Source organism: Lates calcarifer, linkage group LG7_2 (genome assembly GCF_001640805.2).
Source record: "Lates calcarifer isolate ASB-BC8 linkage group LG7_2, TLL_Latcal_v3, whole genome shotgun sequence".
Lineage (NCBI taxonomy): Eukaryota > Metazoa > Chordata > Actinopteri > Centropomidae > Lates > Lates calcarifer.
The window spans coordinates 9459817-9484894 of record NC_066854.1 but is presented as its reverse complement, the minus strand read 5'-3'; the positions used below and the strand labels follow the sequence as shown (position 1 = coordinate 9484894).

Here is a 25078-nt window from a genome sequence, read left to right as displayed (position 1 = left end):
TCAGAGTCTGGGCTGCCGCACATACAGAGGCATGCACCAACCACACACATGCTGCACAAATCCAGTGCATATAACGCAAGGCAAAAATTTGCTTTGCTTTTGTGCAAAATCTACCACTTTAAAAGGGAAATGTGGGACTTCCCAGTTGCTCCATTTGCATGAATGATCGTCATTGACCATTAGTGTTGATTTGTTTTGTGACGCACACATCTTAGGCATGGAGTATGATGGATTTCCTGTGTTTGATTAAATTGCTGAAAGTGATGATGTGAGTTCATATTGCTTCAGTCAAGGGGAAAAAAAATCTTCATGGGGGAGGTCCACAGGTTGTAACAGTAGACAACCTAGTTCAGTCAGTAGATATTTTGACAGGTCTGCCATTACTGTGACTTGTTCTGTGTCTCTCACCCTGCCATTCTGGATTATTTTAATCATTCAGAGGAAAAGAAAATTTCCTATCGATGGTAATTGACCACCTGTTCCTCAGTTGTACAAAGCAGCAGACCTGTAGTAAAACCAATCTCAAATTGTCTTCTTGACAACGTACTAAGAATGATTGCCATTAACAACTGCCACTGACACAATGCCTTCATGGACTTGAGTGACAGACTGTGCCTACTATTCTAGTTTTACTTTTTAATACAGAAAAACACACCCAAAAAGGTTTTTCTTGGAGATGACGCAAAATAATTTTAAATGTAATTAATGTCAAATTACAGACAGGTAATCATGTAAAGGCGCAAGCGTGTATCTGTCATATAACTGTAATTTACATGTCAGGAGCAAAGGCTCAGCACACATTGATATTGCAGAAAAATGTCAGTGTTTCATTGCATTGGAAGCAATTACAAAAAAACATCAATTCCATAATTATAATTTGATCAAGTTTTTGAATGTGAATGTGTAAAAACACCTCCTGCATAGTAACAGCTAGTAAACACCCAGACTGAAATAGACACAAAATGTAACCTGATGTGTCTCAGCTGCCATTTTGAGACACTTATGTTATCATTTTGAGTCTCTTCTTTATCATTTCCAGTCTCTTTGTATTTGGTTTGTGTTTCCTTTGTTGCCATTTTGAGTCTCTTTGTAGCTGTGTGACTTTTCAACAAGAACTGTTAGCAGTCATCTCAAACTCTGGCCCTCTGACCCCGTGGGGACCCTTTCAGTAATCCTTCCTGGGTGACATCCACATTTCATTATCTTGAGCGTACTGCAGGGAGAGTGCCTTAAAACTTCAGGTAGTGCCCTCTTTAGCTGTTCCTTTTATTTGCCCATAATGTTGTTAATTAGTTTCCTCATTTCTTTATCCATTCAGGCAGAACCACACGGCCATGGGAACATCCTGCTAACCACCCTGGAGATCCATAATGAAGTGGCAGGAGGGGAGATCACCACCAGCGTGGCGGACATTAGGAACTCTCAGTCCATGGTGCAGTTGGACAGCACGGCCTCATCGCACATCCAGTACCGCAAGCAGAGCGGCGGAATCGGCCCGCGCTCCACCAGCCGCCACTCTCTGGACCGCTCGGCCCAGATGAAACGCAGCCGCCTGCGGAGGCGGTCCTCGCAGCTCAAAATCAAAATCCCCGACCTGACGGATGTGAACGCCATCGACCGCTGGTCACGGATCATCTTCCCCTCTGTTTTCTCACTGTTCAACCTTGTCTACTGGCTCTACTATGTCTGATTGGACTGTTTTGTTGAGGTGTTTGATGTTGTTTGACTTTTTTTTCTTTTCTTTTTCTTCCTTTTTCTGTTGCTTTTATACATGATGGAATATGTCTGGAATATGTCAGGTTAAAGACTGCAACAATACGACAAAAAAAAAAAAAAGACTGAGAAAGACTACAGAGTTTTGGACCACGTTCTCGTTAAAATTGTTTTTATATTTGAAGTCATTGAATCCTTAGTATTGAGGTCTTTTTATTTTCTGAAGTCTGTACTGTATTTGGGACTTGTGAAAGTCATTTCCCAACATTTTCCCTCTCGGTAACGTGTAAATAGAGAGATACAAAGCCAGCAATTGAATAAATAATACAGTATTTGCAAAAAACAAACAAACATGAAAGCAGTTGATGCAAAGATTTTTCTAATCAAAAAATAATTAAGAAAACTTTATACTACACAGGTGGTCAGATAAGTGCAGGCAATTTTTAAAAATCCATTAGACAAACTAATGTATGTTTGACTGGTACCCTATGCACTGTTAATGCATGTAATGATCAGCCATTGTGGAAAAGTAATGACTCCTTGGGTTATGGCACAACCTTACAGAAGAAAGGCTGCTGATGTGTATTTGTTTATAGTGTTGATAATATACAATATACTTGCTATTAACTATATCATGCATTGATCTGGTAAACCTTTACCCAAACACAATAATTTAAAGTCGAGGACTTTGTCCTCTGTTCAGGATGACTGCGACTCAGGTTCTGAATGTTTTACTATTTGGCATCTTTTTCTTGACAAAGAAAAGTGTCACTGAAGTTTCCTTTTTGGTAATTTGATATGGAAAAAAAAGCACAAATACTAATACGACTGCCATTTTTTTTCACCTCTAACTTCTCACAACAGCGCTTCAAGTGATAGCATGACAGAATTGCACTCAAATTTCTCAAACTTCCTCTAAAAACTGTCTTACTTTAATTTAAAACAACTGCCAAGGGCCTTTTGGGCGACACGGTTACTCAACCCATGGAATATTCTAATATTTTTGTACTCTGTGTCTTCAGGTATTCATTTGATTTCCTAATCTGTCTTGTTTTCTTTTGCTCAACACTAACTCTGCTGTGGAGATAGAGTGGAGGAATGAAACCCATTTTTTGTACATAAGTACATAGGTGTGTATATACATAAATGTATATATATATACTGTGTGTACAACCCAAAATGAAAATGATCAAATATTGAGCATTTTGTGATTGTCATACTGGCTATTAACTGTCAGACTATTTAGTGCAAAAAAAGAAAAAAAGAAGAAGAAGAAAAAAAGAGACGAGGACTAAACAAACGAACCAACAGGTCAGTTTCACACATCAGTTTAGTTTTTGAACATTTGTGGGGCACTCTGAGTAATTTCTCCTCAAACATCCAACCATGTTGAAGTTCTACTCTAGACACTGTATGTACGTTCAGTTCTGCATTTTAGAGCTACTGTATGCTCTGCCATTCAGCAGCAAGTGACGCAAATGGATTTCACTGATTCTGCAGACGGACCCCGGTAACCGGCCCGCTGACTAATAAGCACATACTAGCATTGAATGTATCAGATCCATTCTTCAGGGAGAGGATAATGAGCCATGGTCATCATTTCTCCATCAGAATGTAACACACCCATTCTTACATTGCCAGTGATGAGGAAAGAGAGAGAAGGGATGGTGTTATACGAGTGTGTGCATGTGCATGTGCGTGTGAGAGAGATGGGAAATGGATAAGGAGAGCTCGAGAGAGGAAGGGCACGGGTAGACCATTATTTTTCTGTGCTGCTTGCTCGACTATGGACAAATGTCAACGTGTAATAGTTTTGTGGATAAAAATAGCTCTCCTGTTTGACTCTTCTGATAAACTGTGCCACTCCACCCTAAGGTCGCAGAGCAATCAACTGGTTACAACTCACGGACAATGATGTAAATCTGAAGCATTCTTGTCATAGAAACATGACATACAGCCACTATTTGTGCATGTACAAGAATACATGTAGAAAAAAAAATGACTACTTGATAACAGTGGGTGCTGTTGTGATTGAGAAGCAAGGTTGTTGTGATTGAGAAGCTTGGTATATACAAGAGTCACTGACAGAGTTGGGATCAATTTAACTTTGAAATGAAAAATTGTAAAGTTTTATGTGTACAGTCTGATGTATGACTTAAGAAATGAATGTATTGTACTGGGATTGTTGCTGCACAAATGCAATTTACTTTCTGGAAAACAGGATTGACCTCAACCCTGATTAATATAGGGCTCTAGTTGATTCCACATTCAAGTGACCCTGAGTCTTGCTGGGTTTTTTTTGTCCTGTTTTCTACTGTGTAGACGGGGCAAAGTGCAAAAATGACTGGGTCCAACAAAGAAGAAAGCTCAAGTTAGATATATATATATAAAATGACTCAAAACATCCTGCCAAAAGTGTGTTAAGCCAGAACGTGAAGTGAATTTTCATCTTATCTGCTAGATTGCATTATTCGCAACATTCCGAAACGATCATCGTACCAAATGTTTGTTAGCTGTAAGCTAGCTAGCAGCGGCGTCTCCAGTTTCTTCCTTTTCCTTGCATTTCATGAGTGAATTCATGAAATTTGAGATGCTGCCCTCGGCAAATTTGCATCTAATCACATCTCTCAGCTAAACTTCTCTTGGCGTTCTGTCCGAACACTCACAGGATGTCTTGGCTCCAGTTTTGGGCACAAAGAAATGTTTCGTGATCTCATGCATTCAAGGTAAAGCATTGTTAAAGTCTCGGAACCAGTTTGTCCAAAGATGTTTCAAGGTGCTTTGTCTAAATGATTGCTGGAGCTTCGGTGTTGTGTAAATAAGATTTAAAAAGACAGATAAAGAACACTAAAGCTAGAAAATAACTGATTTACGGCGCAAGTCATAAGATCTTCGTGGCTTACTGGTTCACTTTGATTTAAAGGAGTTCTTGCAGTTGGTCAATGTATGATTCTTTTTTTTTTAATTACCACATTACAGAGTGCGGTTGAAAAGTGAAAGAGAAGGCAACTGTTACAAACTCTAGATATTTGTTTATCGTGCATGCAACTACAATTCGTAACTTGGGAAGATTAAAAAAAAGATATTTTGCAAACTCACATACAAGAGCTGCCAACTGCTCACTTTAGAGATGACATTATGCCATGTGAGCCTACATTAAAAAGAAAAAAAAGTCACAAAAAAAGTAATCAAAGACTTCAGGTGTTGTATGGCCTTGGTCCCATAATGGAATGTGAAATGTTCTGTGCTGCCACAAAATGTATTTAGGCTTAGATTTGTATGTTTCTCCTCCTTTTTCATTAGATTATCATGTTAAGCCATCAAATAAAGGATATACATTGTACCTGTGTATTTGATATTGCAAGCATGCATAACACTCCACAAAGACTACTGTACATGTATAGTAAGATAATACAATACAATGAACTGCAGTTTCAAACATCCAATAAATCATAAGACATATTTTAATAAAGCTTGAGAAGTTTGAAATGCTATTAAACGCTTGCTTGTGCAAATCCCAAGACTTGTTGTAAATATCTCATCTTCAGCCGCTCAGGTACTCTTGAGCAAGACACTTAATCCCCATCTATCCCAGTGACTGACAGTAGAAGACTTTTTATTGTAGTTTGCAACTCCCAGTTGGATACAGTATCTTATTTATGAAGGGAACTTTATGAATGTGTGCCAGAGTGTTGCTGTGTAAGTGTACTGCAGACTGCGAGTGAAAGACAATGTGTAGGAGCAGGTTATTATTGGGCATCGTAACCTGTCAGGTTTTCATCCTACTCAGGTGCCACATAGCTCATGATTCCCTTGGCGGCTTGTCTGTACAAGTGGTAAAAAAGTAGTGTTTAACTATGAGAAAGTTTTTTATTTTTGCTCAGGGGGCTTTCTTTTCAGTTAATATCAAGGGTTCAACTCTTCTTGTACCTCTTTGTTTTAACATTTAGATATTCAACAGCTGACATTACTCTAGCATTCATTCTGAATCCGTCAATATAAACACGAAAACTGACGACTGAAGAGTAACTAACTAAAGTTACAACCACGTGATTTAATGCTGATTTTAACATTAGCTTAACTTTTAGTCAGGAGGAGGAGTTCATTTTGCTTTCATTATACTCACGTTTATGTTATATAATTACAGAAAACTAATCAAAACTAGGTAGGTAGGTACAGATACAGTCCTTTGGAAATGCTCTCAAAAAGATGAATACCTCATGAAAATCTTCATTCAGCCACCAGCTACCTTGATCAAGATGAAGAGGTTCAGCTGATGAACCTCCTAATCAGTGGAGTACCATCATGCTACGCTACGTCAGTGTCTTCCCGCTAATCACTGTAAGATGTGATTTCACTGAATGATTCTCTCTCAGCTTAATTGTTAAAATCAGTGTGACTGCTGAGAAGGAAATGCAAAGTTTTGGGCATCCCTACTGGAAGAATCCTGCAAAGATCACTAAAGATCACTATTTCAAACAGCAGATTAGCGAGAGGAAGCTATACCAGAGTTCCACAACTATAGAGTGTAATGTGTATTTACAAAGAAAGTTTAAAGCGAGAGAGTTAATGATTATAATTAGGGCATTAGAAGGAGGTCAGAGCCACCAAAGGGACCCACACAGAGCTATTTTGATAGCATCAATACACAACAGCACATTTACACAGAGCGTAGAAAAAAAAGGTGTTCTAATGTCATTTTGGGTGTTAGTGTAAAAGGGTTAAAAGATGTTATAAAGGAACTAAAAGATTAAGGGTATACCAGAAATTTTGGATATTTGAATTTGAATCATTTGAATAATTCATTATTGGTTGAGAGGAAAGGTTAAATGTGATTTTTTAAAAACACCGCCCAAATATTTTTTATTTCATTGTGTCTTAAAAACCATTAAAATGCATGTTTGTCATTGCACTGCTTGTTACTTTGTTAGCGCTATACTCTTACATGCCAACAGAGGGCGCCTTGCTCCTGTAAGGAGCATGATAACCCAGGAGGCAGAAACTGCAGAGTGAATCCTGCAGTTTAACGCTTGTGAACGCTAAAGTTGTCTGCCTCTTTGTCTATACGTTCAGACCGCGTTCGTCCCTGACAGCCTAGGTCAGGAGGTAATATTAGTTCTTCAGCTATTGCAGCACCAGAACTCAACAGAAACATTACGTAGACCACGCCTATCATGTAGCCGTACCCAGGAAAGATAAAATGTTATTACTGAATAGACCCCCCTCTAAACCAACTCCATCACAGCTCAGACACCTAAATCTATATCTCAACGTGATTATTCTAACAGCGCTGCCAATCCTGCTGATACACAGAAACCAACCCGGGGTTAACTAGTAACTGTAAATAATACATTGCATTTCATTAACTTTAAGCACCAGCTGGGTGTACATAGGTAATCTGAGCAATGCAATTCATTAAGGATGAGTGTCTCCTGTAGTGCAGTCTCTAAGGAATCACTTGTAAAAAGATACAGATGGGAACCACTGTGGTGGGATTTGCCTTACATGTGGGTGACAGCAGCGAAACAGTAAAACATGTTTTCTAAGCAAATTCAGCACCTACTGAGCAGGGAGCTCAAAGAAGAGGCAGCCATTCAAACAGCTGCAGTGCTGGCATCGTCAGGAAAAGTCTCACTGACAACAAGCTGCAGACTTGTTTCTCAGTACACATGGCTGACTGAGGCACTCAACAGAAGTCAGCCACTGTGATTTCACTGCTTTGACAAATCATAACGTTAGGTTCATTTTTAACAAAGGCCTGGGTATGTGGAGTTTCAAAGATCTAATGCTGCCTTCACACAAAATCATCAAAATGGGATTTGGGAGAATTCACATTATTCCAAGATGGTAAAATCTGCAGGTCGGGAACGGGAACTGTAATCACGGTTTGAACGATGGCATCATGAAAGACACCATCCAGTAGCATTATGGGAAGTGTAGGAGCAGGGTTTCTGGAAATCAAGAGGCTAAAACTCATTATCTCTAATCTGTCTCTAACAAGTCTGTAAACTTTATGGAAAAAGTCAATATCTGGAGGGACAATTTAAAAATGCACAAACTCAAGCTCATTTCTCAAGTTATGGAAGAAAAGCCTGTCACACTATAACAGCTAAATTACTCAGTAATTTAATGTGGATGAGCCACCCGTAAACAAAATGTCAGTTTTGGGGGGAAAATGTAGCAGTGGTTTGACGAAATACTCCATTAGATGTATGTAGCACTGATTCTGAATCCCTTTAGAAGCGTGAACACCTCCCCTTCATCTCAGGTAGGGAAAATATATATTGGCTATATCACACACTATTTATGCATAATGACTTAAGAAAATGCTGAGCTTGGCATTCCAAGTCCCCTACCTCTCCACAATATATGAGTCTCACGGGTACATGTGATGGATTTTTAACCTCTCTTTATAATGTATATATGGGTTCTAACCTCGAGATATATTGCAGAGTTTATCATTAACCCTTGGGGGTCTGATGCTATATTCTCGATTTTTACATCTTCTTTAAATTAACCTCCTATAATTTAAAAAAATGGTTCGATATTTAACATTTTGTGAAAACGCACCTTTAACCGTGTCTTAAAGTGTTTTGGTGCTTAAATGTGTTTACCGTCTCAGTCTCAGATTCGCAATAGTAGTAGAGCATCTTCCTGTTAGCTGACGTATGTCGTCATTGGTCACGACGTGGTTCGTCATTGGTCACGAGCTTCTGGGAGGAGCTGTTCAGAGAGGCGAATCAGATATGAACCACGTTCGAATCATTGCCTCTGTTTGCCAGTAGTGCGAGGGAACGTCGTTACCGAGGTCCGAATGCTTAAACTTTTTGTCGAACACAGGTAAGATGCTAAAACAAACTCTGGAGCTGTTTTTTTGTCGAACACAGGTGAGATGCTAAAACAAACTCTGGAGCTGTTTTTTGTCGAACACAGGTGAGATGCTAAAACAAACTTTGGAGCTGTTCTGCGGCGGCGGCGAGGTAAGGCTAATGCTAATGCTAACACCTGGGTGTTAGCATTACCGATGGTGTTAGCATAATGCTAATGCTAACACATGGGTGTTAGCATTACCATGGTGTTGCATTACCATGCTAACACATGGCATGGATGTTAGCATTAGCATTAGTAGCAAGCGTTAACATTAACATAGAGCGTTAGCATTAGCCTTATCGTTTGAGGATGTTTTTGGCGTTGCTCCCTTTTTGGCATGTTTTTGTTTGTTTGAGTTGAAGTGTAATTGTGTTACTGTGGCTAATGCGTCCCTGCCACGTTGTTGCCAAGCGTTTATTAGTCTGTTTGTCTACAACTGTTTGCATCTCTGTACCATCACTAGCACGCCATTAGCATACCGTAGCATTTTACTGCTTCTTTGTAGTTTGTAGCTCCAGCTTGGTCATTTTAAGTCAGTTTATGGTGGATTCTCGTCGTCTGGTTGTCGGTGTAGCAGTTTTCAGTGTGGCATTGCGATCATTTTGCAGTTTTGTTTTTTGCCTCGTTGGCGTTTGTGTGTCTTTATAGCTTTGTGGTAGTAATCTATCCACGGCCATTCATTGATCCCCTCAGCATTTGTTTGTCGTGACTGAAATTATTATAAAAACGATTTTAAAAATGGCTTTCCTCTCTGAGATCAATGAAGTCATATTATAGTAACATGATGAATTTATTCACCTCAAAAGTCAAAGTGTGATTGTTGGTTGCAGTGTTTAGTTTTCAGTGTTGTATTCTTCTACATTGTTCAGGTGTTGGAGGTAAACTGTTCTTTATTAATGAGGTTATTTGTTGGACTTGTGTTTTCCAGGTTTACTGGTTCAGCTGCTGCAGCCTGGACACAAACACCAGCTCCCACCTTAAAAAGCAAACAGAGGCCTGGACTACGAAGGGAGTTTAAGCCACTCTGATTTAACTCGGGTTATCAAGGAACGTCGGGGTTGACAGACGTCGGCTGCCTCGATCTGCGTTAACTACAGCGACGGTTAAGATGTCAGTAAGTTGAGTCAGTGTTGACTTAATTCTCGTAATTCTCAGATGAAGAGCGCACGTTAATTCTGTGGGTTTACGAGGAATTTAAAGAGACTCTAACGACACCGCAGTAAAAGCGCAGCTGTCAACAAAGCCAGGGACACTGGTCACATGTTCTCTGGATTCTTAATCTGTAATATGAGTTGCAAGGACACGGAAAATATGTGATGATTTTTCAGATACTTGGATTACAGTCAACACGTGGGTCACATGTTTGAGAATGAGCTGTTACTCACTGTGAATGATGATCTGCCTGGAACACTCTGGCTGTATATGTATGAATGTAATGCTGTTATGTTGAGTATGAACTTCATGGTAACAGTATTTCAGCCTCAGTGGAAATCTGAATGAAATATAAAGATTCTATAAAATGGTACACATTCGCTATCATTAATACTGCATGTGTTGGTTTGATATAGTAGTACTGTCATTTAATATAGTACTATTATCTAGTAGTCTTGTCTAGTCTGTTGTGGTGTTGTTGTTGCTGAAGTAGTCTAATATAATAGTAGTCTTAATATAGTACTGTCATCCAGTAGTCTCATCTAATGTTGTAGTAGTAGTCTAATATAGTAGCTTCATCTAATCTGTTGTTGTAGTGTCATTTAATATAGTAGTCATCCAGTAGTCTAGTCTAGTCAGTTCTGCTGCTGTTGTAGTTGTCTAATAGTCTCATGTCCTCTGCTGTCTTGCATCTCTCTGCCAGTGTGTTCCACAAAGCTTACTGTGCTTCATTATCAACTGTAAAGCTCTGACTCACCTTTGTACTACATTTACAACAGCCTGCTGCATTATATTGTCTCTCAGGACAATAATACCCACACGTAAAGGATTATTGAAGTCGATAATATGCAACACTAATAATGCTAAATTCTGCTGCTTGACTGTGAGAAAGAAAAATTACAAATTTGAAAAATTGAAAGTGGAAAATGCGGAGCATAAAAATCACCATTTATTGGTGGGTGAGGGGAGTGACGGTCTTTAGACAATCCCTGTCCTTCAGAGTCAGCCTCTCTCTGTTGTGCGGTACTTAGGTAGAAGTAGCTGTTTAGAGATGCAGTGTTAATTACCCCGGGTAAAAGCTATCCACCTTTTGTGGTACAGATTAACTGGGATGGTACACCTGACGTCACCCTGTTAACCCAGTAACTTCGCTTCGTAGTACAGGCCTCTGCTCTGTATTTCATGCGATTAGTGTTGAATAATGACTGATAATCGTGTCAGAAAATAGTAGCAGTTATAATAATACATAAAAACTCTAAATAGTTGTGAGGTAATTTTCTGTGTGTGAAGTATAATTAAAAATCCCACAAGTTAAAACCCTGCTTTCAAAAATGTACTTAAATGAAAGTCTTTAAAGATTCCACATTATTTCCCAAATATTTATTGTGATTGGTTCTTAAAGATGTAATACTTTGTCTTGTCATATGTGACAGCTCATTTTCTGAGACACTCCTCTAATGTTTGGAAAATGTTGTGGTTCAGCTGTAATGTTGAATATTTTCCTGTGTTTTCATGGTTAAAGTGTTGATGAACAGGTCACGGTGTATTGATCATTGTGCTTTGTATGTTTCTCTCTTTATTTCCTCCAGGTGTCTCCACTTCACGTCCACGATCAGAGAATCTTTGAACAATGAAGGAATTGTTTAGACCAGGACAGAGGCCTCCAGGTAATTCACAAAAAGCTTCGTCACCTGTCCAACACAGAGCACTGCCATTAAATTATATATCATCTTGGTTATGTGTCTCTCATTTTGTCTGCATCTCTTGACCAAGTTTAGTAGAAATTTATGTTACGATGGAGAAACAAACATTTCCATCCACTGCTGTTGTGTGAATATGAGCAGCTGGTGGAGTCACTTCTCCAGTCAGAGCAGCTTCTTCTGTGTTTGTGTAGAAAACAAATTTAAGTGATGAATCCAGAACAAGAAGAATTTAGTGTCTTTTACTTCTGTCTCTATCTGTACAGTTTGAGCGTTCAACATTCAGCAACGCTTTTATGTTGATGTGTTAAAAGTTACATCTTTATATGAATGTTTGTTGTGTTTTTCTCCACAGAATTCAAACTGCAACCATTAAATCACAGAGAGAAGAGACAGACATGAAGATGTTTCCAGAAGGTCAGTGTTTATTCTTTTTAGTCTGACTCTGTCATTATCTCAGCTGCAGTTTGACACAAAATATAAAACTTTAGAACAGAATAGAAACTTCAAAATTTATTAGTCAAAGAGAATATAATTGTGTCTATCTGGTCTCATATAGTGTAGTTTAGTCTTCTTCTTGTCTCTTATTAATTATTTTTTGTAAAATTTAAGCTGTTGATTTTTCTCTGTTTCATAACGCCCTACGTACAGGTCTCTGAAACGCCACCAGTGCCGTCAGTTTCACAAGAACAGCTTCTGACGTCGCGTATCGACGGTTATCCCGTAACGTCACGGAGTCAAGAGTGCTTGGACAGGCGTTCACAGAACCTGTAAACCAAAGCTGGGGCTCTCGCACTTTGTCTGCCTCAGGTAAGATTACAACTGGCAGTCCCTTTTGTTTTAGTGTTTGCATTTGTTTGTACAGCGTCAAAATGTACTGCCAAAGGTGATCTTTAAGTGTCCAAGCTCAGCAGTAGTTGTCTTATATAGTAGTATCATGTCCAACAGACAGAATCACTTCTGTCTCTAACTGACACTCCACTGAAATCAACCCGACTCTACTGATCTCAAAGGAGAAAACTTTTGACACTTTACTGTGACATTGAGTATTTTTAACTGTTTTCCATGCGTTATTATACTATGACATTATTTAAGTGTTGTTGGGTGTTTTTCCACTGTTTGTTATGCCTTGCTGTACTATTACAGTATTTGAGTGTTTTTCCACTGTTTTTCCTGCATTATTGTACTATGACATTTTTTTTGACTGTTTATGACTGTGTTTCATGCCTTACTGTACTATTACTGTTGGTTATGCCTTAGTCTACTATGACCTTTTTTGAGTGTTTTTCATGCATTACTGTACTATTACAGTATTTGAGTGTTTATGACTGTTTTTCCACTGTTTTTCATGCTTTACTGTACTATGACATTTTTTGACTGTTTATTACTGTTTGTCATGCCTTACTGTACTATTACAGTATTTGAGTGTTTGACTGTTTTTCCATTGTTTTTCATGCAACACCTAGTTTCCCTAAGGCATGCGTACTGAACGTGCACCAACACACACAAGCACAAATCTTCACCTTTCTGTCTTTTATGTCATTATGCAGCCCGTGCCCTTATTTTAAGAATTTGAATAAATTTAACAAAATAAAACGACCACATCTTCATTGGTATGAATCCAAAGTAATGCAGCAATGTATTTGTGCTTTTGCTTTTGCTCACATGTTAAGAGTTGATTTTAAAGCGGTGACAAATGTTTTCTCACTAAAAAATTTTCAGTAATTATCACAATAAATGTCTGTGTTTATGGTCAGAACATGACAAACACTTGCCAAAAAGTAGACGTTTTTACAAACCTGAGGTAGAAAATCTAACAGCAAATCTAAAACCTAACTTGTGCAAGAGGAATCTCATAGTTCTATGCACATTATACAATAAATGTGCATTAATGTTTTCAGCTCGAGTAATGTTGGTGTCATATGGCACCAAGCTTAGCCAGAAAACAAACCTCTCATTGTCACTGCTGATCTTTTTTTCCCACCCACAGCTGCAGTCACAAGGTTTCACTAGTGACAGGGAAAGAAAGACACCATGTTCAGAGTAGCTGGACACATTGTGCATAATCAGGTGAGTTGTAATTAGAAAGGAGGATAGGAGTGAGGGGCTTCATGCTGCAAGAAGCCAGTTGAGGTGGTTTAAGCATTTTTATGATGATGATATTGATGCACAGTGAGAAAAAGCTTTTATAAAAACACAAGAAATGTATTTTTGTAAGTAATATTAGCTCACATGATGGTGTGCAGGTAGTGGTGATCATTTAACAGAAATCAATTAACCAATCAATAATCATTTCTTGTTTTGGGGCGGCACGGCGGTGCAGCAAGATGGAGGTTGGAACCCTGGTTCACCCAGGTATTTTGTGTGTGGAGTCTGCAGTCTCCCTGAGTACTCTGGCCTTCTCCAGGTTAGGTTACTTTGTAAAGGTGGGTGTGAATAGCTGTTAGTTTCTATATGTCAGCTCTGCGATAGACAGCTCTGCAAATCAAATGTAATGGTTATTGATTACTGCTAATTATTTTCTCAATTAATCATTGAATCATTTTGTTCATAAAAAGCCCCACAGCCAAAATGAATGAATGAAAACCTGCAGATTAACAGATCATTACAGCTCCAATTTAAATATTTAAAAATGACACCTTAGGTTCTGAAAAAGTTTACAGGCCATTTTTATTTAGTAAAGAATTCATCAAAGATGAATAAAAATGTGAATAAATCAGAAGGGGTACAGTCCCACCACCAAGTTATAAATAACACCAGAGGATAAAAAGATGAGGCTTAATATCCAGCAGAATTGATCTCGGCACAAACAGGTTAGTGTGTAATAAAGAGCAACAGAGGTGTGCTTTAGCGTGTGTTCTCAGTTGCCAAGTAAAATAAGAGTTCTTCCAGCTTAGTGGCTCAATAGGGAAACAACTGCCTGATTAAATAAGAATGTGTTCTGTGTCTGCTTGACGAGTCAGATAACGACGACGAGGTGGAGAAGATACAGCAGCTGACCGTATCCAAACACACGGACAGAGGAGCGCTCTGTAGACCATCTGTCGCAGCAAACAGGTGTGTGTCATGCTTCCCGGCAACTGCAGCAGCAACAGGATGATGCTTTTTCTGTTTGGAGACTGGTAACGCTGAATGCACGTACAACAAAGCTAAGCTAAAGAGCACATAGAGAGACATACAGTAGAGGGTGTATTTGTTTACAGTCACTTAAAAAAGCAAGAATATGCAAATCCTCAAAACTGAAGCTCGAAAAAGTACTTAACAATTCCACAGTTATCAAAATAATCTGTCTGTAACAGATTGATCTGGGAGGTTAAAACAAACACTAAAAACGATTTGCGTGCACCATCCGCCCCAGGTCTCTCACAGCAACAGAGAGAGACCCTCTGCCCTCTTGACCTGACTTGTGACCTCGGTACTGACAACACACACGAAACAGCCAGAGCAGATTAAGTTAGGATAATCGTGGCAACACTCACCAACTCGAAGTGTGTGTGCGCTGCACGCGCCTGTCATTCAAATCAATATTTATGCCATGGAAAAACTAAACAGATGAAGCCTTTGTGGAGAGCCAAAGAGCCGAGACACCGCCACCACAATGAAATGAAGGGTGAGATTTTTTATCTCTGCGAGTGAACCTTATGAATGAGTTTGTGGATTTATAAAAGAGGTTATTTGACTTATATTAGGCTTTGAAAGGTGCAGTTTAAAGGGTTTTTGCAAAGGAGAAGCAGGCGGATCTGTAAGTTTGGGGGTCAGGAAAAAAGGACAGAAGTTAAAGCAGAGGATGAAATAAAACCCTCATGGGATGGGGACAGCTGCTGTGGCTCGTGCTCACACACAGAGTCTCCACTGTCTCCCTGTCTTCATGGATTCACCAGAGAACCGACAACTAGTGGGAGCTTGCGTTTTGCTCAGGCCTCCTTCACTCCAAAGCAAACTGCCTCTCCTCTCGCTTAAAAACATTTCCCAACAGTATTTCGTCTCCGTAAGATAACAAACAAGCCAAGAGCATCGAGCATTGAAGGAGCCACAATGTACACAATACTATATTATAGATGTTGGGGGGAGCGCGCAGGGGCGTGCACGGTCACTGCAAACCAACATCGTCACGACCTCCCTGCAGCTTTCCCCTACACCAACCTGCAGCTCCTCCGGCGAACAAGTCCACTCGGTTAACGCGGTACGCAGGTATTCACCTGGCCAGCGCCGCCGCCGTCAAGTTAGAGAGAGTGACGAGACGACTTCCGTTTTGACGGAGTTTCAAAATAAGAGGCAGAAAGTGTATGTCATCATTGGTCACGACGTGGCTCGTCATTGGTCACGAGCTTCTGGGAGGAGCTGTTCAGAGAGGAGAGGCAGATATGAACCACGTTTGTAGCATTGCTTCTGTTTGCCAGTAGTGCTAGGTCTGCATGCTTAAACTTTTTGTCGAACACAGGTGAGATGCTAAAACAAAGTCTGGAGCTGTTTTTTGTCAAACACGGGTGAGATGCTGCGAGGCAATTAGCATTAGTAGCAAGCGTTAATGTTAACGTTAGCATCAACGTGGAGCGTTAGCATTAGCCTTATCATTTAACAATGTTTTTTGGTGGGGTTTCCTTCTTGGCGTCGTTTTTGTTTGTTTGGGTTAAAGTGTGTTTGTGTTTATGTGGCTAAGGCGTGCGTGCCACGTTGTTGCCAACTGTTTTTAGTCTGTTCGTCTGTTTGCATCTCTGTACCATCAGTAGCACGCCATTAGCATACCGTAGCATTTTACTGCTTCGTTGTAGTTTGTAGCTCCAGCTTGGTCATTTTAAATCAGTTTATGGTGGATTATCGTCGTCACGTTTCTTCTAGTTGCGGGTCTAGCAGTTTTCAGTGTGGCATTGTGATGGTTTTTCAGATACTTGGATTAGTGTCAACACGTGGGTCATATGTCTGAAATTGAGCTGTTACTCACTGTGAATGATGATCTGCCTGGAACACTCTGGCTGTATATGTATGAATGTAATGCTGTTATGTTGAGTATGAACTTCATGTTAACAGTATTTCAGCCTCAGTGGAAATCTGAATCTGGATGAAATATAAAGATTCTATAAAGTGGTACACATTCGTATTTCCCATCATTAATACTGCATGTTTTGGTCTGATACAGTAGTAGTGTCATTTAATATAGTACTGTCATCCAGTAGTCTTGTCTGGTTTCTTTGTAAATTTAGTGTCCTTTACTTCTATTTCTACAGTTTGAAGTTCAATACCCAGAAACACTTTATTTTGATGTGTTAAAAGTTACATCTTTATATTAATGTTTATTGCATTTTTCTGCACGGAATACTGGCTGGATTGCAGCGTGACCCAGCGAAGCTGCGTCAAGTTAGAGAGAGTGACGAGACGACTTCCGTTTTGACGGCGTTTCAAAATAAGAGGCACAAAGTGTATGTCGTCATTGGTCACGTGCTTCTGGGAGGAGCTGTTCAGAGAGGAGAGACAGATATGAACCATGTTTGTAGCATTACCTCTGTTTGCCAGTACTGCTAGGTCCGGATGCTTAAACTTTTTTTCAAACACGGGTGAGATGCTAAAACAAATTCTGGAGCTGTTTTTGTCGAACACGGGTGAGATTGAACGGTGGGCACACCTGCGGCTCCGAGGCAATTAGCATTAGTAGCAAGCGTTAATGTTAACGTTAGCATAAACGTGGAGCGTTAGCATTAGCCTTATCATTTAACGATGTTTTTTGGTGGGGTTTCCTTCTTGGCGTCGTTTTTGTTTATTTGGGTTAAAGTGTGTTTGTGTTTCTGTGGCTAAGGCGTCCCTGCCACGTTGTTGCCAACTGTTTTTAGTCTGTTCGTCTGTTTGCATCTCTGTACCATCAGTAGCACGCCATTAGCATACCGTAGCATTTTACTGCTTCTTTGTAGTTTGTAGCTCCAGCTTGGTCATTGTAAGTCAGTTTATGGTGGATTATCGTAGTCACGTTTCTTCTAGTTGCGGGTCTAGCGGTTTTCAGTGTGGCATTGATCATTTTGCAATTTAGTTTTTTGCCTCGTTGGCGTGTCTTTGTAGTAGTAATCTATCCACAGCCATTCATCGATCCCCTCACCATTTGTTTGTGGTGACTGTGACTGAAATTATTATAAAAACGATTTTAAAAATGGCTTTCCTCTCTGAGATCAATGAAGTCATATTGTAGTAACATGATGAATTTATTCACCTCAAAAGTCAAAGTGTGATTGTTGGTTGTAGTGTTTACTTTTCAGTGTTGTATTTTTCTATACTGTTCAGGTTTTGGAGATGAACTATTCTTTATTAATAAGGTTCTTTGTTTTTCATGCCTTGTACTTGTGTTTTCCAGGTTCAGATGCTGCAGCCTGGACACAAACACCAGCTCCCACCTTAAAAAGCAAACAGAGGCCTGGACTACGAAGGGAGTTTAAGCCACTCTGATTTAACGCGGGTTATCAAGGAACGTCGGGGTTGACAGACGTCGGCTGCCTCGATCTGCGTTAACTACGGCGACGGTGAAGATGTCAGTAAGTTGAGTCAGTGTCGACTCAATTCTCCGATGAAGAGCGCACGTTAATTCTGTGGGTTTACGAGGAATTTAAAGAGACTCTTAACGACACAATGTAAAACCGCAGCTGTCAACAAAGCCAGGGAGACTGGTCACACGTTCTCTGGATTCTTAATCTGTAATATGAGCTGTAAGGACACAGAAAATGTATGTATGAATGTAATGCTGTTATGTTGAGTGTGAACTTCATGTTAACAGTATTTCAGCCTCAGTGGAAATCTGAACCTGGATGAAATAGAAATATTCTATAAAGTGGTACACATTCATATTTCCCATCATTAATACTGTATGTTTTGGTCTGATACAGTAGTAGTGTCATTTAATATAGTAATGTCATCCAGCAGTCTTGTCTGGTTTCTTTGTAAATTTAGTGTCCTTCTATCTCTATCTGTACAGTTTGAAGTTCAATACCCAGAAACACTTTATTTTGATGTGTTAAAAGTTACATGTTTATTGCATTTTTCTCCACGGAATTCAAACTTCAACCATTAAATCACAGAGAGAAGAGACAGACATGAAGATGTTTCCAGAAGGTCAGTGTTGATTTTTTAGTCTGACTCTGTCATTATCTCAGCTGCAGTTTGACAGAAAATATAAAACTTTAGAACAGAATTGAAACCTTTTAATAAATTGATAAATTGAAAGCCTTAAAATATCAAGTATAAAATCAACCTTCAAAATTTTGCTTTTTAAATAAATAGTTCTATAAATTAAGTATGAAATCATTTAAAAACACATTAAAAAGAAAAAAAACATGAACGAATGTTTCCATCACATCCTTAAGCTGTTGATTCAGCGGAAAGAGAATTTTGGGGGGGGATTTGTAGTGTGGTGACGAAAGTGGTTGGAGCAGTTGTTTCGGGATCGTTGATCGTTGGTGTACTTCGCTTGGTGTTCATACTTATGAAGCATTGTGTGACCTGGTTGTGCTGGAGCAGTTTAAAAACTCATTGCCTAGTAATATTGCTACATTTGTTGCGGAACACAAGGTGAAGACCTCTGCTGAGGCTGCTGCGCTGGCAGATGAGTATGTGCTGACTCACCGTGTGGACCATGAGCACAGGGTGCGGACTGAATTTGGTTTCAGGGGCGATAGTAGTAAGTTTCGGCCAGCTGGTAAACGGTGGGAGGAGACGGCCGGTCGTCGCCATACTACGTCAGAAAAGGCCGCCCGGAGTCAATTGTATTATGATTCCAGTAAGAGATGTAATTACTGCAAAGGCAGAGGGCACTGGAAAAATGAGTGTCCCGCAAAGGCTGGACCTAAAGGCGGGTTCAGTAATGCGCAGGTGAAGCCTGTGGCACTTGCTGCTCCGGTCAGGTATTTCAGTGCGGTCGAGTCGCCTGGTAGTATTTCCTCTAGTGTCATCTCTCCCTGTTCCGTTTCTCTCTCTCGCCTTCCTTTCGATACACAGGTAGAAACTGCAGTGAATTGCAGCCCTGGGCAGCGGGATTTCTCAGCGTTTGTGTCTGATGGTCACGTGTCATTGTCAAGAGACACAGGGGCTTTCGATTCCTTTATTGTTAGCTCTGTTCTGCCTTTTTCTCACTGCACTGATACTGGTGATTACATCCTAATGCGGGGAGTGGGGTTAAACATAGTACCTACTCCTGTGTACAAACTGGAGTTGGACTGTGGACTGGTCCAGGGCGACGCGGTGATGGGCGTACGTCCTGCGCTGCCAATCCCAGGCGTGGATGTCATTCTGGGGAATGACCTGGCTGGTCGCCGGGTGTGGGCCGAGGGTCCTCCGCTTCCAGTGGTAACCTCCTCTCCTTCTGTTGCAGAGACACCCGATGAAAGTGCGCAGTGTTTTCCTGGTGTTTTTACAACCTGTGCGGTGACCCGGGCTATGTGCCGCCGGGAGGTAGAGCCGGAAGCCGAACTGAGTGACACAGAGGGGAATGAGGCTCCTTCCGTGTCTGACGTATGTCGTCATTGGTCACGAGCTTCTGGGAGGAGCTGTTCAGAGAGGCGAGTCAGATATGAACCACGTTCGAAACGTCGCCTCCGTTTGCCAGTAGTGCGAGCGAACGTCACCGCCGAACCTCCAGATGCCTAAACTTTTTGTCGAGCACAGGTGGGATGCTAAAACAAACTGTGGAGCTGTTTTTTGTGGAGCTGTTCTGCGGCGACGAGGTGAGGCTAACACCTGGGTGTTAGCATTACTATGCTAACACGTGGCATGGGTGTTAGCATTAGCCTTATCGTTTGAGGATGTTTTTGGCGATGCTCCCTTTTTGGCGTGTTGTTGTTTGTTTGGGTTAAAGTGTGTTTGTGTTTCTGTGGCTAATGCGTCCCTGCCACGTCGTTGCAAACTGTTTTAGTGTGTTTGTCTACAACTGTTTGCATCTCTGTACCATTACTAGCACGCCATTAGCATACCGTAGCATTTTACTGCTTCTTTGTAGTTTGTAGCTCCAGCTTGGTCATTTTAAGTCAGTTTATGGTGGATTATCGTCGTCACGTTTCTTCTAGTTGCGGGTCTAGCGGTTTTCAGTGTGGCATTGATCATTTTGCAATTTAGTTTTTTGCCTCTTTGGCGTTTGTGTGTCTTTATAGCTTTGTGGTAGTAATCTATCCATAGCCATTGATCGATCCCCTCACCATTTGTTTGTCGTGACTGAAATTATTATAAAAAAGATTTTAAAAATGGCTTTCCTCTCTGAGATCAATGAAGTACTATTGTAGTAACATGATGAATTTATTCACGTCAAAAGTCAAAGTGTGATTGTTGGTTGCAGTGTTTAGTTTTCAGTGTTGTATTCTTCTACATTGTTCAGGTGTTGGAGGTGAACTGTTTTTTTTTTTTTTGGACTTGTGTTTTCCAGGTTTACTGGTTCAGCTGCTGCAGCCTGGACACAAACACCAGCTCCCACCTTAAAAACCAAACAGAGGCCTGGACTACGAAGGGAGTTTAACCCACTGTGATTTAACTCGGGTTATCAAGGAACATCGGGGTTGACAGACGTCGGCTGCCTCGATCTGCGTTAACTACGGCGACGGTGAAGATGTCAGTAAGTTGAGTCAGTGTCGACCTAATTCTCGTAATTGTCAGATGACGAGCGCACGTTAATTCTGTCGGTTTACGAGGAATTTAAAGAGACTCTAACGACACAATGTAAAACCGCAGCTGTCAACAAAGCCAGGGAGACTGGTCACACGTTCTCTGGATTCTTAATCTGTAATATGAGCTGTAAGGACACGGAAAATATGAGATGGTTTTTCAGATACTTGGATTACAGTCAACACGTGGGTCACATGTTTGAGAATGAGCTGTTACTCACTGTGAATGACGATCTGCCTGGAACACTCTGGCTGTATACGTATGAACTTCATGTTAACAGTATGTAACAAGATTCTATAAAGTGGTACACATTCATATTTCCCATCATTAATACTGCATGTGTTGGTATGATATAGTAGTAGTGTCATTTAATATAGTACTATTATCTAGTTGTCTTGTCTAGTCTGTTTTGCTGTTGTTGTTGATGTAGTAGTAGTCTAATATAGTAGTGGTGTTTACCACAGTATTGTCATCTAGTCTGTTGTAGTTGTAGTAGCGTCATTTAATATAGTACTATTATCCAGTAGTCTTGTCTAGTCTGTTCTGCTGTTGTTGTTGTTGTTGAAGTAGTCTAATATAATAGTAGTCTATTATAGTACTGTCATCCAGTAGTCTAGTCTAGTCAGTTCTGCTGCTGTTGTAGTCGTCTAATACAATCGTAGTGTCGTGTAATAGTCTCACGTCCTCTGCTGTCTTGCATCTCTCTGCCAGTGTGTTCCACAAAGCTTACCGTGCTTCATTATCAACTGTAAACCTCTGACTCACCTTTGTGCTACATTTACAACAGCCTGCTGCATTATATTGTCTCTCAGGACAATAGTACCCCCAGCCACATTTAAAGGATTATTGAAATCGATAATATGCAACAGTAATGATGCTAAATTCTGCTGCTTGAGTGTGAGAAAGAAAAATTACAAATTTGAAAAATTAAAAGTGGAGAATGCAGAGCATGAAAAACAAAGTTCACAGTAATGTACATGATTCCACATGATTTCCCAAATAGTTCTTGTGATTGGTTCTCAAAGATGTGATGCTTTGTCTTGTCATATGTGACAGCTCATTTTATGAGACAGTTTTCTTATGTTTTGAAAATGTAATGTTGAATACTTTTCTGTGTTTTCATGGTTAAAGTGTTGATGAACAGGTCACAGTGTATTGATCATTGTGCTTTGTATGTTTCTCTCTTTATGTCCTCCAGGTGTCTCCACTTCACGTCCACGATCAGAGAATCTTTGAACAATGAAGGAATTGTTTAGACCAGGACAGAGGCCTCCAGGTAATTCACAAACATCTTCATCACCTGTCCAACACAGAGCACTGCCATTAAATTATATATCATCTTGGTTATGTGTCTCTCGTTTTGTCTGCATCTCTTGACCAAATTTAGTTAAAATTTATCTTACGATGGAGAAATAAACATTTCAATCCACTGCTGTTGTGACTTCTCCAGTCAGAGCAGCTTCTTCTGTGTTTGTGTAGAAAACAAATGTAACTGATGAATCCAGAACAAGAAGAATTTAGTGTCTTTTACTTCTATCGAGCGTTCAATACCCAGAAACGCTTTTATGTTGATGTGTTAAAAGTTACATGTTTGTTGTGTTTTTCTCCACAGAATTCAAACTTCAACCATTCAATCACAGAGAGAAGAGACAGACATGAAGATGTTTCCAGAAGGTCAGTGTTTATTCTTTGTAGTCTGACTCTGTCATTTAGAACAGAATAGAAACTTACAAAATTTATTAGTGTAAGAGAATATAATCTGGTGTCATATAGTGTAGTGTAGTTTAGTGTTCTTCTTGTCTCTTATTAATTAAGTTTTCTCTGTTTCATAACACCCTACATACAGGTCTCTGAAACGCCACCAGTGCTGTCGCATATCTCCTAACGCCAGGGAGTCAAGAGCGCTCGGACAGGCGTTCACACTTTGTCTGCTTCAGGTAAGATTACAAGTCGCAGTCCCTTTACCTTTTCCTTTTCCTTTTCTTTTAGTGTTTGCATTTGTTTGTATAGCCTCAAAATTTACTGCCAAAGGTGATCTTTAAGTGTCCAAGCTCATCAGTAGTAGTCGTCTTAGTATCATGTTGTCAGTCTGTCCATCTAAATACTGTTGTTTTCTTTCATCCAGAATCACTTCTGTGTCCGACTGACCCTCCTCCCACTGAAATCAACACGACTCAACTCTACTGTGACATTGAGTATTTTTAAGTGTTTATGATTGTTTGTTATGCTTTACTGTATTATGACATTTTTGAATGTTGTTCATGCCTTGAGTGTTTTTGACAGTTTTCCATGTTTTACTGTTTGCCTTGTTGTACTGACATTTGTTCACTGTTTTGTATGTCTTTTTATTGTGTGACAATAAATTGTGTGTGTGTATTGTGTTTCCTGTTAGGAAGAGATAGCAGAGGAATGAGAGTAAAGGGATGGGACACGCTTTGGCCCAGCCCTTTACTCAGATAGGACAGTGTAGATGAGCATGGGAATAACATGCAATAAACACTTAGCTGGGGCACATGAGCCTATATGGGCGCCCCGTTTTTTTTTTTATTTTATTTTTTTCTGTTTTTTTTCCCATTGACATTTTTTTAATTTTTCCATTCAAATTTTTGACATTTTTCTTTTTTCAATGTAACACTTAAGAATAAAACTTTTCCTCCAAAATTTCTATTGTTTTCTATACAAAAATTGCATGTAATTACACACTCTAAACCACACCCCCTTTTATGCAAATGATATTAATTTATACACTAATTTGCATATCAAAATTTTTTTTACCCTGAACCCACCCATCACCACCCAGCTCGTTGAGTGACTGGAACTCAGACCATATTGCAAGTCGGACCATGAAAAAATTATTTTATTGATGCACTTCAAACCAACAAAACAATACAGAAAACACAATTAAGACAGTTGAGAGGAACAACGCATTAAAACAGTTGGGAAGATCACATGAACATAACACACTAGGGAGCACACAATTAAGACACTTGAGAGGAAGAACACATGAACATAACACACTAGGAAGCACACAATTAAGACACTTGAGAGGAACAACGCATTAAAACAGTTGGGAAGATCACATGAACATAACACACTTGCAACAAGACAGTAGAGGGAACACAATTAAGACACTTGAGAGGAACAACGCATTAAAACAGTTGGGAAGATCACATGAACATAACACACTTGCAACAACACAGTAGAGGGAACACAATTAAGACAGTTGGGAAGAACACATGAACATAAGACACTAGGGAGCACACAATTAAGACACTTGAGAGGAACAACGCATTAAAACAGTTGGGAAGATCACATGAACATAACACACTTGCAACAAGACAGTAGAGGGAACACAATTAAGACACTTGAGAGGAACAACGCATTAAAACAGTTGGGAAGATCACATGAACATAACACACTAGGGAGCACACAATTAAGACAGTTGAGATGAACAACACATTAAAACAGTTGGGAAGAACACATGAACATAAGACACTAGGGAGCACACAATTAAGACACTTGAGAGGAACAACGCATTAAAACAGTTGGGAAGATCACATGAACATAACACACTTGCAACAAGACAGTAGAGGGAACACAATTAAGACACTTGAGAGGAACAACGCATTAAAACAGTTGGGAAGATCACATGAACATAACACACTTGCAACAAGACAGTAGAGGGAACACAATTAAGACAGTTGAGATGAACAACACATTAAAACAGTTGGGAAGAACACATGAACATAACACACTAGGAAGCACACAATTAACACACTTGAGAGGAACAACGCATTAAAACAGTTGGGAAGATCACATGAACATAACACACTAGGGAGCACACAATTAAGACACTTGAGGGGAACAACACATTAAAACAGTTGGGAAGATCACATGAACATAACACACTTGCAACAAGACAGTAGAGGGAACACAATTAAGACAGTTGAGATGAACAACACATTAAAACAGTTGGGAAGAACACATGAACATAAGACACTAGGGAGCACACAATTAAG

General features: G+C 39.8%; 1 protein-coding gene and 1 long non-coding RNA gene across 15 annotated transcripts in view; both read left to right on the top strand.

Annotated features, from left to right (window-relative positions):
* Positions 1-5234, top strand: part of LOC108891880 (gamma-aminobutyric acid receptor subunit beta-3) — a 39158-nt gene extending 33924 nt beyond the window's left edge. For both annotated transcript variants that reach the window (XM_018689220.1, XM_051066042.1), the window contains one exon: positions 1319-5234. In XM_018689220.1, coding sequence (XP_018544736.1) covers positions 1319-1690 — 372 coding nt within the window. In that variant the 3' untranslated portion in view covers positions 1691-5234. The remainder of the gene's footprint in view (positions 1-1318) is intronic.
* Positions 5235-8527: 3293 nt separating this feature from the next.
* Positions 8528-23713, top strand: LOC108891893 (uncharacterized). Of its 13 annotated transcripts, none has more exons than XR_007809117.1 (8): positions 8528-8553; positions 17773-18138; positions 18491-18524; positions 20824-21009; positions 22258-22335; positions 22672-22733; positions 22906-22996; positions 23185-23713. It is a non-coding gene; the product is annotated as an uncharacterized LOC108891893 (long non-coding RNA). The 13 variants fall into 13 exon arrangements; XR_007809115.1 differs by lacking the exon at positions 8528-8553 and adding an exon at positions 14217-14492; XR_007809114.1 differs by lacking the exon at positions 8528-8553 and adding an exon at positions 15751-15922 and having other exon boundaries at positions 20824-21018.
* Positions 23714-25078: the final 1365 nt, after the last annotated feature.